General features: G+C 41.1%; 2 protein-coding genes across 2 annotated transcripts; both read left to right on the forward strand.

The window, feature by feature from the left end:
• Positions 1–327: 327 nt before the first annotated feature.
• On the forward strand, positions 328–3,843 carry si:dkey-177p2.18 (phospholipase B1, membrane-associated). The gene is made up of 10 exons (XM_046373943.1): positions 328–461; positions 635–686; positions 864–944; positions 1,057–1,122; positions 1,209–1,300; positions 1,742–1,823; positions 2,024–2,125; positions 2,335–2,430; positions 2,711–2,782; positions 3,182–3,843. The coding sequence occupies exons 1-10, from the start codon at positions 328–330 to the stop codon at positions 3,305–3,307; spliced, it is 903 nt and encodes a 300-aa protein (XP_046229899.1). The 3' UTR covers positions 3,308–3,843.
• Positions 3,844–6,553: 2,710 nt separating this feature from the next.
• Positions 6,554–13,660, forward strand: chga (chromogranin A). The gene is made up of 8 exons (XM_046374120.1): positions 6,554–6,845; positions 7,144–7,193; positions 7,990–8,083; positions 9,574–9,642; positions 9,765–9,851; positions 10,909–11,229; positions 12,007–12,443; positions 12,869–13,660. The coding sequence occupies exons 1-8, from the start codon at positions 6,800–6,802 to the stop codon at positions 12,950–12,952; spliced, it is 1,188 nt and encodes a 395-aa protein (XP_046230076.1). The 5' UTR covers positions 6,554–6,799; the 3' UTR covers positions 12,953–13,660.
• Positions 13,661–14,381: the final 721 nt, after the last annotated feature.

Below are 14,381 nucleotides of genomic sequence, written 5' to 3' on the forward strand. Positions count from 1 at the left end.
TATGCACATTATTTTCTTGACATTCTTTATTCTTCATGACAATTGATTCACTGCCAGCGTATTAATCATCATTAAATCCAAGTACAATACTTGAGTAAATGTACTTAAATGCTGTTTTTTGTACTAATTCCATTTTCTCTGACTTTTCTTGGTCCTTCAGTATTGGAGGCTATGGGTCTTTTCAGGATGTCATTACTTTGGCAAGTAAGATGTTTTAATCACCAACGATATCTCAGCTTTCTCTTAACGTCACTGTTATGTTCCATGTAGCAGCAGTCAGATACAGGAAAAACACACACACGTGGTCTTTACACATGTATTTTCCACATGTGCTCTATAGATATCATCAAGCTGTTCAATCCCAATCTGCTGGGTGCGGCTCCCGGCAAGACGGTTCACGGCATGCAGGCTCATATCAGTGAAACAGGCTTCAACCTGGCCGTGACTGGACACAACACCTTGTAAGGACTCAAGAGTGAGACGTGAACCGTTTTTTGGTTACAGTGCAGCTAGTAATATTACCACCTTTTTTCTGATTTTTAAATCTTCCGGTGAGAAATTGAATTTCGAAATGCAAAAATGTGCCCTCTGTGACCGTCAGTTTTAGTAAGATGTCTTTCTTCTGACTCTCTAGCAATCTCCCCGGCCAAACGAGGCATTTGATTGACACGCTGAGAGGTCACGAGGTACAGTAATATCCCGTCTTCTCCGAAATGCAACAACAGATGGATGATGTGGTTAATAGATGTGGTTATTAAAGCTCAACAGTCAGAATCTCAGATATCCTGCAGCAAGATGCCGTGCCTGAATCTGTTTTTATGGAGCAGATCTACACTCTGACTCGCTCTTTTCTCTTCCTTCAGGGTCTGAAATTCGAGGAGGACTGGAAGCTTTTAACTATTCTGATGGGCATGAATGACATCTGTGATTACTGCAAAGATAAGGTCTGTCTTTTTCTTATTGAAAATGGTTAGGTTCAATAAAAATGGCTTTTTATGTGATATGTCATTGTCACATATGTCATTAATTTCTATAGAGGCTCCATGTTCTCTTTAGGCTCTGTTTTCAGTGGATAACTTCATTCACTATATGACTGTCTCCTTGGAAATGCTTATGAATGAGGTAAAGTGAAAGCCATATTTGAATTAGTGAGGTTTCAGTGTAGCGCTGGAATTCACAACAGCGCGGGCGTCTTCTCCGTCCGTCAGGTTCCTCGTATGATCGTTAATGTCGTTCAGATCCTGCCCATGCAGACTCTGAGGGAGGTGCAGAAGCCCACCCCAGGGTGCCTGCTTCAAAGGTGAGCCCCTTTTTCATGACATGAATAAGTATGGAAACTTGAAACCTCCAGCACCCATGTGCTGAGACTAAACTTTCCAGTGATACTGGAGACATCTTGTGTCCAGGAGTAGAAGTAATTTCATGGAGAATTTAGCTTGGTAGCTGACCTTTGTTATGGATTAACCACACCAGACACAAATTATTAGTCCATACAGAATATTTTCACATGTCTGGAGGAGGCTACTACAAAGTAGCCATAGCCTGCAGCAGAGACATAGACTAGTGAACACGTACTGTACATGTTGTCCTGGTCTTTTTCATTCTCTTTATCTTACACTATCTGATATTCATCACAGGAATTACTAACATTGTACACCACTTCGATTCACTTTGAACCTGATTGGTGAGCTTCCTTTCTTTAATCCTCCCATGCTCCTTTTGTTTATTCACTCCAATTTAGGTCATTCTGCCCGTGCCTGATAGAACCAGTTCCCAGGTCTCCTGAGCTGCGGGAGCTGGTAGAAGTCAATCTGGAGTTTCAGGTACAGTTTATATACATCTTGTATTGAATGTGCACACATAATGGGAAATAGTAACCAGCCTCCAAGATATAAACTGGTGCATGGATCTTAAAACATTACCCATTTCATTTTAACTCTCTATAAGTCATATGCATTGTCGCTGTCTTCATAAATCCAATAGGTTGCAGATAAATTGATTTTAAAGTTATGTCTGTCAACAGAAAAGACTCGAGGAGCTGCTGTACAGCGATCGTTTCTTCAGGGACGACTTTGCCGTTGTTCTTCAGCCCTTTCTGAAACACGCTGACCCTCCCCGCCTCCCGGTAATCTATCCTCGCTCCAGAGACCGTAACAATATCAATGTGTCAGGAGCTGAATCAACACGAAGCGTTACACAGTCAGTAATGACTGAATCATGAAGATCCCGAGTGTGACAGCTGTAGCGTGTGGATTTGTTAACACGAGGCTGGAAATCACCAACAGCACCCTCCATCAGTTAATCCCTTGTGCATGTTGTGTGTCTTCTGAGCAGAATGGGAAGATCGATATGACCTTCTTCACTCACGACTGCTTCCACTTCACCATAAAGGGGCACGAGGAGCTCGCCAAGGGCCTGTGGAACAACATGGTGAACATTGAGTCACGCTGCTTGTACTTAATGTCAGCAGGTTAAAGGTCAACAATCAGCCCACTGACACGTCAAGTAACATCTGTACCCACAAATGAAAAATAATGAATAATCTAACAGAAACATTTTTGAAAAGGAAGTACATTTGTTAAAATTCAGTTGGAGAAAAAAGAAACCTTCAACCTGTTTTCTGTTTCTACATAACAAAATATTTTGTTTTGGTTTTTTGGGGGGGGGGGGGGTTGCCATGAATTAATTCCTCCTCATCTCGCTGTCACAGTTTCAGCCCGAGGGACGAAAGATGATTGTGAGCAGTTTCTCTCAGCCCATCAGTCTCGTCTGTCCACCTGTGGTAGGACAATGTCAAGAGCTTTCAGCCATCTTTAATAAAAGTTTCATTCTTTGTCATACTGAAGAAAGTAGACTCAACAGCAAACACTTTAGTGTTTTATTTCTGTATCTTCTCCAATTTGCACATAGCTTGCACAGTAATATTAATAAGACCAAAATGAAAATAATTACAGAAATAGAAGTAAATAAAACAGTCATTATTCACATGCAATTTTATGCAACTTGTGTATAAATATGGTATGAGTAGAGTATGTCTTGCTCTGGGAAATAGTTGCCAGTGATGTCTAATTAAAGAGCTAAAACATGCGAAGCCATAAGTGCAGTGTGAGCCTTAATGTGCTTTAAAAGGCACAACATAAAGTGATTATAACGTCCCATGTTCTCTGTGTCTCATCTGTAGGAACATCCATATATCTTCACCCGACCGAATGCGGCCAAGTCCGGCCAGCCTCAACTGCAGTCGCAGGCAGCCGTCTTCCTGCCGCTCTCAGTCCTCGTGGGTTTGAGATGTGTTCGACTTGTGTAGCTTTTGCTTTGCTGGACTATTTTACAAGCCTGTCGCTGCTACTTTGGATACTGTTGAGGCGATACAGTGGAACAAGCGTAGAGGAGTGATTCTGAGCCGCTCTTTCCTACTTTGCATGTCTGTGGTCCCAAATAGCAGCATGGAGGAAAGCCCAATGTGACAGTGAGTCCTGCAACCTAAATATTTCATTTTTAGGTGGATGGAGGTGCTGAGCAACCTTCTCTGCATGAAGCAATTGCTGCTTTCCACAGAAAATTTTTTAGCTTTAAAATGTCAATTCATCATCCTTGTGTCATGATGATTTGCCGTTTCTGACCTCACATTAACTGTGGGGATGGGGCGATCAGTCTCTATATTTCTCCCACATTTGTAATTATATGATGCACTGTAGTGTATTTTAAGGAAAAGTTTTGCCAAGTGTTGCTTTAACCTAACTGCAGATTTTGTAACTAGCGAACATGAAGTAACAGCTTTTGAATTGTTCATGTGACATTTACACATTCACACATATGACATTAAACTTATTAGACTTTGCCCAACAATTGAATGTCTGTTAAATCTGTGACTTTTCCAGATCAACTTTTCTGATAGCAACAAAGTGCTCCATATTCAGTTTTGTTGCACTGACAATAAAAAAAGTGGCAACGGGAAAAAGGAAATTCCCTGGGAGGTTGACTGAGCTCCAATCCTCATTTCCAACAACGCAGTGTGCATGTGCAGTCAGGCAGAGGGGCCCTGATAAGCTCGCTGGAATAATTTAAAGATGGAAAGTGTCTGCCATCCATATTACCCACTGTGACTTTTCAAAACAGACAAAGTTTAGTCACACGTCTGTTCCTCAGATCTCCAAGCTGCTGCAGGCCTACTTGAACTTTTCTGTCCTCCAGTACCTGCATTATTATGCACCGAGCTCTAGAAGAAGCAAAGTAACCCACCACGGTGAACAAAAACACTAAATATTGTGCTACAGGATGCCGAGCAGAAGAGTCATTATTGTTTATCCTCATATAGATGAGTTTCCTATTCATCTGCCTTCGGGTTAGGAGCATACAAAACAGACCGTATTGATTCTGTTTAAATACTATAAATACATGGGCAGGTGAAAGCTATATTAAGGGTATCTCAGATTACTTACTAAATGATGCAGAATGTACTCAGCGTGGTCAGGTTAAATTGAAGGATGGGATGGTTTTGTGAGAGGTCCATTTTAATGTGTTTACTTAGTAAAACATTTCAGGCATCAAGGATCTGAAACAGGAGTATAGAAAGAGGGATTTTTATTTGCTATCACCCAGTGTGGACTTAAGTTAACCAGACACTTTAGGATCTAAAATATACATTTCCTGTGTCCCCATTTGATACCATCTGCACTGGATATTGCAGCAGACTGAATTTCAATCAGTCCTTGTAGCCGCTGGATTTCATAATGACCTTATTACTGCATTCAAAGAAAAATCCTCTTCATATTTAAACAAAGCCGTTGCCGGTTTATGTAGGACAAATATGGATGACGTAAATGGCCTTTATTGTCTCTCTGAAAGCGTAATGAGATCTTTGGGATCTCAGCAAAGGGAGCAGTAGGAAATTAGAAACAGCAAACAGTCCAACCCACATCTCGGAAACCTCTTTGTGTGTTGCTTTTGAGCAAATGTGTCGGTCACAAAAGAGAAAATAATTGTACAGCTGGGACTCAGCACTTATGAGGTTAAAGCAAACAGTTTTAAAATTTTCCATAGGTTGGTTGCATATGCAATGAATCCCAATGAACAGAAAGATTGTTATGTAATGATACTGCAAACATGAAATCAAATTTGCATTATGGTTCTGTTTGATTTAAGGACTAACTAACGTAGACAACACTTTATTATAGCTTCTAAAACACATGCTTAACTAATACACAGTAATGAAATAACACTGAATTACTCTGCAGTGATTGTTATCTTAACAGTCACTTTGTGTGTTTATTTTCTGCCAAAGTAGATTGAATCTGGTTATACAGACGAGGGAACTTCAGATGCAAGCGTGTTGCTGTACGACCTAATGCTTCCATAACATTAACAAGCAATGTCATGGCAATCCAGCCAACATTTCACACAACCAAATAAACAAATACCAAACAAATATCAACCTCACAGTGGTGCCAGAAGAAAAGTCAGAGGATCATTAAAAACAGAAGGATCTGGTAACCGTGAATATCTTTGCCAAATCACATGCCGGTCCAATATTTTGTGGAATAAGACCAAACTTTAACCGGCCAGTGGTAAAATCAGTGGAAAGTCCTTTGGCGGCCATGACTGTAAATCAGTGAACATTTCATGGCAATGCATCTGCATAGATGTTAAAATATTTCAGTCTGGTGGATCTAACAACAGGTACGAGACTAATCTATGTTCTTTTCTCTGCCACGAGATTAGATTTCTACATTTACACTGTGAGTTAACATTCTTTAATTGATGATCCGTTAAGTGTTAACTACGCACGTAAAGTCATTGTGATTTGATCATCTGTTAATGGCCAGTAAAAGGAATTCATTATACATCCTACATTAATGCATTAACCTGAACATTACTCTTTGCGCCCTAAAAATAAATTTCAATCAATCCAAAATGGTCCAACCTACACCCTGTCCGGGAGGAATCCACCAATAAACACTTTCAAAATGGTGATGTATGTGGAGCTCACTATGTCACATATTAGATATAGCTATAAGGTATCTAAATATTAACCTTTATTGTGTTATATGTCACAAACATCTTTTGATCCTGTCTTGTCACTGATGAGAAATGCTGCATTGTCTTGGGTTGTGCAACGTGAAAAGGGCCACCTGTTCTCATGAGATCCGGTAACAGCCACGACAGCAAGCATTTTCAATAAACCCTCACCTAGCAACACATTCGAACACTCATGAGACATATTCAGCAAATACAGTCTGAGGATGCAGCTTTGTTCTCTACGGAAACGTGACATAATGGAGACAAAATCTGTTTTCAAATGCCTCATCAGACACACTCCACTGCTTTTTTGGAAGTTGTTGCCAGGTCAGGACCTGTGTATAAGTACAGCAACATTAAATAAAATGCTGAAATAATAGCAGTACGCATGTATAGAAGCCATCACTCCCTCCCTCCATCGTCTCTATGAGGTATTCCAAACCTGTGCACGCCACCGAGGTATCATCAGGTACAATAGGGATCATTTGTCCCAGGATGATGTCACTTCCTTTCTCCACATTGTACTATAAAAGCGGGTGCTGTTGCGGCGAGGTGCTGGTGGAGAGACCGGAGAGGACGCAGGCTGCCGGGGTTACCGATGCTGCAGGAGATTTTTTAGCTCTCCAGAAATACCGAAAGGCGGCTAAGTTTTGTTCAGAATGCGCCCTTAATCCACCGACCGTCTCCAAAGAGGTGAAACCAAGCCTTCTGATACAAGCTTCGCTATTTTTTATTATTCCTGGAGAGCTTAACGCGCCTCGTCTCCAGCAACAACAAAAAAATGATCGGGAGAGGACTGTTCGTTTTGACTATACTGTCCAACTGCGGTAAGAAAGATGCTTATTGAACCTGAACTGATCTGATCGGTTTTTGATGAGAGAAATGTACATTCAGTGATATGACTGCCAGGGTTCAGCACCAAGGACAGCGACTGTAACACATCTTTAACTGCGGCCAAAGATGGAGTGAATTCACCTGCACCTTTGTCACCTTGAGTCCCGTTACTAAACCAGTCGGTGTGTTTTAGTGACAGTGAGAATAATATCAGAGCTTTAGAGACTGTAGAAATAGCGGATGATGATTGGATGATTGATGTTTATTTGTCTTCTCTTTCTTTTATTGCAGTTCTGTCATTGCCACTGACTCCAAGTCAGCTGGAGAATGAGGACGTAAAGGTAAAGATTATCTGCATTGGTATTGTTGTACTTCCAGAAACAGAAGTTGTATAATAACCTGCTATAATGTATGACAATATAAATCTTGATGACACTGGGTCTGGTTTGATACACTCTAAAAGCAAGCAGATCAGAAATACTTAACCCAAGCAATTTAACTCATTTAAGAACCTTCCCTGCTGAGAAGTAATCTCAGTATGACCTTGTTCAAATCAATAGATACTTTTCTGAGAGCAATGGAGAGCCTTGACCTCCATGATTTGGTGTTACTGGATCACATTTCTCATCTTGATGGAGAGAGAGAGGGAGAGAGAGAAAGAGAGGTAGTTTCTAGAATATGATTTGAAAGGATGAGAACATGCAGAGGAGATCTGGTTGATGTGTGAAAGAGGGATGGGAGCTGTGAAATGGGATGGACTAACATCCAAAGATGCAGCAGGCGGAAGAAAAAAAGCAAGTGAAAAACGACGAGGCATGTGGGATTGGCTTGACATTGACAGCACAATGGGAGTTGAAATGATTTTGATGTCTCATCTGAGAGTTTCACATCTTTGAATTAGTGGGTGAGCTAGCACACAAGCTGCATTCAAAGAGAAGTCGAACAATTTTAATCTATAAAGCCGTGTAGATTTAGATCCCAAAGAACCCTCAGAAAGATAACCTCCCAGTTCACTCTGTTTGAAGTAAATCCTAGTTTACAGTCATGATACTGACTCACTGGAGCTGAGCGTATGGACTCGAGGCAACGTCACAGCAAATGTTTTTGAGTCACTGCGTACACCTGCTGTGTTTGCAGGTGATGAAATGCATTGTGGAGGCGTTGGCAGACGTGCTATCGAGGCCCCACCCCGTGCCTGTCAGTCAGGAGTGTTTGGTCACACTGAGGACAGGTAAGCCCACCCGCAGGGTAATAGAAACACACGGTGCTTGACTGTTATATACAGTAGCTTGGATGTGAAATGTTTACAGCATACAGTCATGACATGATGAAATTAACTTTTGCCATATTGAGCACCATTTTAACCATGTTTCAACCAAATTTCATTTGGGAACATGAGACAACATAAGCTTGTTGAATACATTGTCCAGTCACCTTAAACTTACTCAGTTCTGATGATGGCTGTGTCCTGGAAGAAAAAGAAAATCTTAATGCTGAGGGGGTTTATGCACCACTTGTGGCCACATGACTCACCTAAAACGATTAAATACAAAATTGTATCCCTGTGACATCAAAAAAGAAAACATTAAAGCAGCTTTACCACTTTGTGTTTTTACATTCAAAAAATGTTTTCATGCAATTTTGTATTATTGTCATTATTATTGTTTGTTATTACTAAAACTCTGTACTGAACAGTGACTTCTCTACACATCAGTACTGGAAAATAATGTTTCCTGTTTTGATTACACTCTGATCTTTCTCCGAGGTTCAATCTGAGGATCATCAGCTAAAATATTTTATATCCCCCTTACGTCTCTGTTTTAAGGAATTAGCTAATTATATAAGGATTCAATAAAGTAATCCTTTTTATGTAATGTGGATTTTGAATGTGCAATTATTTTCAAAATTCTGCAACCTCAACTTTATTTGGACCAATATTCATCATCATCATCAGTCCTGAGTGGATCAACACTGCCCTACCAACAGAATGAATGTTCCCCTATTTCATCAAGTGTAACATGCCCACATTATAAGCTTAATGGGTTGATGCAGTAACTGCTGGGTATAAAAACCGATACGGGGGGATCACGAGCACTCAGTAAAGACTATTCAGTTACATAGCCAAATGTATTACCTTGATACTGTCCTTGCTGTAAGAAATCAATGAGAGCATTACTCACCAAGAGTTTGCTACTGAGTGGGCTCTGTGAGAGGGGGAAACTATACACCACCAGGGGGATGGAGAGAGGTGAGTGTGGGGGAGAAAAGGGGGAGTAATAAAAGTCCTGGAGGAAAAAGGGAGAGAAAGACAGAAAGCAAGACAAAAGAAAGATCACAGACTGATAATACAGCAGTGCATAGCAGTTGTATTTTTTGTGCTTGCTGCATGCAGTATGCAGTGCCATTTGTGGGTCAGCAGAAAGCAGAAAGTCCAGTACTCACTGCTGTAATTCATTGGGGAGGAGGGAGGCTGTTCTCTGTGGGCCAAATGATTAATTGTGATCTTGCTTTGAAAGCAGTAAATTTCAGGACAATTAACTCTGACGAACCACTGAAACAAACTGCTGAGCCCCGTGAAAAAGTGAAGGGGAAAGACATATACCTGTGTTTTACCTCCTGCAGGACCACATTATTGCTTCTTTTTTCTCTTGAGTTACCTATTTAACCACTTTGCACACATTAAAATGCATGTTTGTGTTTGTGTGTGTGTGTGTTATGCAGATGACAGGCTTGTTTCTATCCTTCGCCATCATAACTTTCTGAAGGAGCTGCAGGAGATTGCTGTGCAAGGTGAGTCAGAGATCACACCCGGCTCACGTGTGTTTGGGTGTTGAACATTGCTTGTTTACATTTATATGAAGACAAGCAAGTTGGCATGGACAGCAAGCGTGAATGACTGGCTTTTATTTTAGGTGGTCAAGAGAGAGCTCAGCTGCAGAGAGATGCTGGAATGCCAGACTCGACAACACAAACTCCTCAGACTGCAGGTGATATTGCCGGTGAGTTCTGCATTGTTGTGTATTCCTTATCACAGTTCAGCAGCATTTCTGTTGGTTTCATTTTGAGGAATATCTAATTAAAACGTTTTAAATGCTCCAGTAGTCAAAATGATGTATTGCTTCCATTCTTTCCCATTTCCTGTTGTCAGCAAAGTAGGGCTGACAAACAAGAGGAGATATGCTGAGGTGAATTTAAACTCTGCTGATGCTTTCTGTAGTCTGTCCACCTGACAGCACACATGGCTTTTTTAAAGTCAGTGCCAGACTTCCTGTATATCACAGAGTGGGCAAGTAGTGGTGCAAGAGTGAATGCTGTAGTGACAGAAAACCTCGATTAATACCAACCTTGATCCTGTGTATTTTCTCTGACTGTCATGCAGTTGACATGTCTGAGATCTCAGACATCTGAGGTAAAGGTGTATGAAAAGATGAACACATGAAAAATGCAGTATAGACAAGGAAGTGATTCAAATGCTCTTTAAATGTGTTAACTCTCTACTATATTTTGTTTGATGACCGTGGTAAGTGTGATAACTTGCAATATAACTATATAACATTATGAAACATTTATAACTTTTAATTCATTCTTCAAACCAGGAGACCTTTCAGTTGTCATTTTAATGAAGGTATTACAGAGTCTAAATATTGTCACTTCACACAACATCAGTCAGTTTTGCTTACTGGTATTAGATTGGTTTTGGTATTTCCATTAATGATTAATCTTTTGACTAACTTTGTCAGTCTAAAATTGAAGAAGTAGAAAAAGGTTACAATGTATTACATAAAACAGGCATCATAGATGATCAAAATATTGATACATAGTGAGAAAATTACAAATGCAGACACCTTTAAGCATCACCTGATGCACAATTTTATTATTGTCATTTAAAATCTGACATAGGGAACCAGGCCATCAAGCAAAAAACGCAGAAATCTGACACGACACAAATTGAGCCAGCAATAAACCATCCCGCTTTTGTGTAAGCACCTTCGTTTAACATCATGGGAAAATCAATGTCTTCTAGTAAATTAAATTCCTGCCCCTGCCTGTTTTCAGATCGATCCATGTTGGAGGCTTTAGGAGGCCCTGGAGAGAGATCCATCCTGTCCCAGAAAAGGAGAACAGGAAATGGAAGCAAAGAGGAAGAAAAGGATGAGAGCCTGGAACATGAAGAGTCTCAAGAGGACCCTGACACTGCCGAAGAGATGCAGGTGAAGAGGGAAAACGACATCAAGGAAGAAAGTCACGCCTCTGAGACTGTGGATGAGTCGATTGAGGGCAGGGCTGAAAAGAGGGATGAAGAAGGAGGAGAGTATGAAAAGAAGAAAGCAAATTCCAAGGAGAATTCAGAGGAAAACATGACCAAAGATAAGAAAGGTAAGGAGACAGTTTCCTTCTTTAAGTAAGCCTGTCTTTTGTTTGCAATGATTCTGATTTATAATAAAATTATTCAGGTTTAGACCTTAATATTTTTATTTTTGTTTGAGAAACAAAGGACATCTAGGAAAAGTAAAATACGGAATAATGCTGACCAAAGGCAGATCCCAGAATCTTGAGATAGGGAGTGTACGAAAAACACCCTGCCTTGTCGATGAATGCGTCTGCCGTCACGTGACCTGGTAATTGATGGAAGTGCTTCCATCTAGATGATGAATCTCAGCCGCCCCACAGGGGAGCGGGGCCAACATGGCTGGCATACTGACAGCATGGCAAAAGAAATGATTAGAAGTCTCCATGTCCTAGAATTTAAATGAGCTGGCTTGCATGGTTACAGCTGGAATCATCCACCATAAACTCCATCCTTAGATCAAGACTGCAGTCAAGATTTTTTTTATATTCAGACCTCAAGAGATTAACAAGCTAATGACTTTTTTTTTTGCGAAATAAAATGACGAAGTAGAGTGGAATACGCATACCTATTCTACAAAGGCGAATTTCAGCCAAGTCATCTGATTGCTCCACTCATTCTGTTAATTCCCATAAAGCACAGCTAGCTGTAGTGGAGGTAAAGGTGCCAGCTGGCACGAAATATTTCATTACAAGAAGTGGAATCTTGCTGACGGTGGAAAGCGTTCTGCTGGTAGTGGAGGTGTTTCAGTTCAAAACAACAACAACAAAAAGATAGGCCTCTTTCTTTATTTTTCATATCCCCAGATGCTGGATCTGAGGAAAAGAGAGATGCACCCAGAAACAAATCAAAAGAGAAGAAGAAGTTTGATGAAGAAGACGAAGAGGCGACAGACAAGAGATCTGCACTTTTCTCACATAGACAAGAGGAGAAACAGGAGGAAGAGGAGGATGAAGGGGAGACGAGAGAGAACGGGAGTAGGGACAGCCTGAAGCGATGGACCAAGAGGGGCAAGGCATTGCCTTTAAAGAGGAAAGCAGTTGAAAAAGAGGCGCAGCAGCTCAATAACCAGCAGGAAGTGCCACATCATTCGAAAGAAGTCTCAGAGGAAGAGGAGGAGGATAAGAAGAACGGAGACGTCCAGAGGAGTCCCGAGGAGAAGGAGCTGCAGATGATCGCTAGAAAGGGACCTGAGGAGAAGCGGGTCTTGGAGGAAGAGGGGAGCGCCAGCCGGAAGTCAGAGGTGGGCCATCAGTCCCTCAAACTCCCAACAAGTCTGTCAGGCAGCTGGGAATAACACAGCAGTCTGACATTCTGGGAGATAAGTTTAACTTTTGACTGTTATCTCTTGTTGTCGTGGTAGGTTCTTTGATTTACCGGCTCAGATTACTAGGCCAGATCCTACAGCTCGAATCCCATGAGACATCCCAAAAGAAGCTATTCAGACTCTCATAGCCTTGATGATCGCAAACCGTTGCATATTTGCTTTATCAGTGGAGCTAAAAGAGATGATTCTGTTCATAGCGCGTTCTTGCTAAAAGCCAAAACAGCAACATTTGGAAGTATCGATATATTTTTGGAGCTGTTGTGCATGAGAAGTTTGCACATACTGTATATATGATCGTCTGCGCTCTAAGTATCTTGCTGTCTCCTCATTATTGTCTCCAGGAGCCAGAGATTGAAAGTCTGGCAGCCATCGAGTCAGAGCTGGAAAACGTTGCCCAGAAACTCCATGAGCTGCGGCGAGGCTGAGCGAGCGAGAGATTGGTTGACACCGTAACCTCCTCTGCCTCCTCGTACTCCTCCGCTTTACCAGCTGCCTGGTTTCCGCAGATAGTGTGTGTGAATATGTGACAAGATTATATCTTTTGCTATTTTTGGATGAATGCCTCCTTGCACCACACTGCTGCAGCCTTCCTTGTGACACTCTGTCCCTCGCACAGATTAGCATACAGTAGATGCACATTGCAGCTCGACAGCCATACTAAGAATATAAAGATACCCATGTTCTGTGCATTCAAAGACATGCATTTAACAGAACACACAGCAAGATTCCTAAAGGAAAATTTTTTCTGTCCTTCATTTTCTCTGACAATCATCTCTCTTTTTCTCTCTCTCTCTCTCGCTCTTTCTGCAAATGTATCTCGCCTGCTTATTTTAACACTGAACATTGATTTGTGTGAAAGGTTGAGGCTGAACCAGGTGTACACAAACCAACAAGGCGAGGTTGTACAGTAATGGCATGTATACATGTACAAAGCTCTTTCTGGGATGCTTATTTACCTTAGAGGAAGCAGAAGAAAACATAGTTGCTTACTTATTATAGATACAGTCAAGCCAAGGCAATAATTGAATATTTTTAGCAGATTAATGGCTAGATTGTAATCTTAAAGTGTACCAAATTTGTGTAAGAAAACAAATAAATTAAATTGAGTTTGTCTGGAAGTCTCTGTTTTGGTACATCTTTTAAATGTCTCTAAAAACCCTTGAAGCTTAGCACACTAACAAATCAGCTGTGTAAGAACCTTAAAGGACTGTCTCGCTGGTACAGATGATTTTTGCATGCCTTTCATCAGATAAACAAGTGAATTACCAGAGTGCAGAATGATTCAATACTTTATAGATGTACACTGCCTGGCCAAAAAAAAAGTGGCCACCAAAAAAAAAAAATAAACACACACTCTAATATTTCGTTGGACCGCCTTTAGCTTTGATTACGGCACGCATTCGCTGTGGCATTGTTTCGATAAGCTTCTGCAATATCACAAGATTTATTTCCATCCAGTGTTGTCCATCCATTAATCTTTCACCAAAATCTTGCATTGATGATGGTAGAGTCTGACCGCTGTGCAAAGCCTTCTCCAGCACATCCCAAAGATTCTCAATGGGGTTAAGGTCTGGACTCTGTGGTGCCAATCCAAGTGTGAAAATGACGTCTCATGCTACCTGAACCACTCTTTCGCAATTTGAGCCCAATGAATTCTGGCATTGTCATCTTGGAATATGCCCGTGTCATCAGGGAAGAAAAAATCCATTGATGGAATAACCTGGTCATTCAGTATATTCAAGTAGTCAGCTGACCTCATACTGTTGCTGAACCTACACCTGACCAACTGCAGCAACCCCAGATCATAGCGCCGCACCCATGGGCTTGTACAGTAGGCACTAGGCATTACCCTGA

The sequence above is a fragment of the Scatophagus argus genome, chromosome 19, assembly GCF_020382885.2.
Source record: "Scatophagus argus isolate fScaArg1 chromosome 19, fScaArg1.pri, whole genome shotgun sequence".
In the NCBI taxonomy this organism is placed as follows: domain Eukaryota; kingdom Metazoa; phylum Chordata; class Actinopteri; family Scatophagidae; genus Scatophagus; species Scatophagus argus.

What these genes read in the sequence shown, in the direction of transcription:
- si:dkey-177p2.18 (XM_046373943.1), top strand. Translation starts at nt 328, where the DNA reads ATGTGCTCTATAGATATCATCAAGCTGTTCAATCCCAATCTGCTGGGT. An exon ending in ACACGCTGAGAGGTCACGAG is followed by an intron (nt 687 to 863) that starts GTACAGTAATAT and finishes CTCTTCCTTCAG; the next exon opens with GGTCTGAAATTCGAGGAGGA. An exon ending in CCAGGGTGCCTGCTTCAAAG is followed by an intron (nt 1,301 to 1,741) that starts GTGAGCCCCTTT and finishes ACTCCAATTTAG; the next exon opens with GTCATTCTGCCCGTGCCTGA.
- chga (XM_046374120.1), top strand. Translation starts at nt 6,800, where the DNA reads ATGATCGGGAGAGGACTGTTCGTTTTGACTATACTGTCCAACTGCG. An exon ending in CATGACCAAAGATAAGAAAG is followed by an intron (nt 11,230 to 12,006) that starts GTAAGGAGACAG and finishes TCATATCCCCAG; the next exon opens with ATGCTGGATCTGAGGAAAAG. An exon ending in GCGCCAGCCGGAAGTCAGAG is followed by an intron (nt 12,444 to 12,868) that starts GTGGGCCATCAG and finishes TATTGTCTCCAG; the next exon opens with GAGCCAGAGATTGAAAGTCT.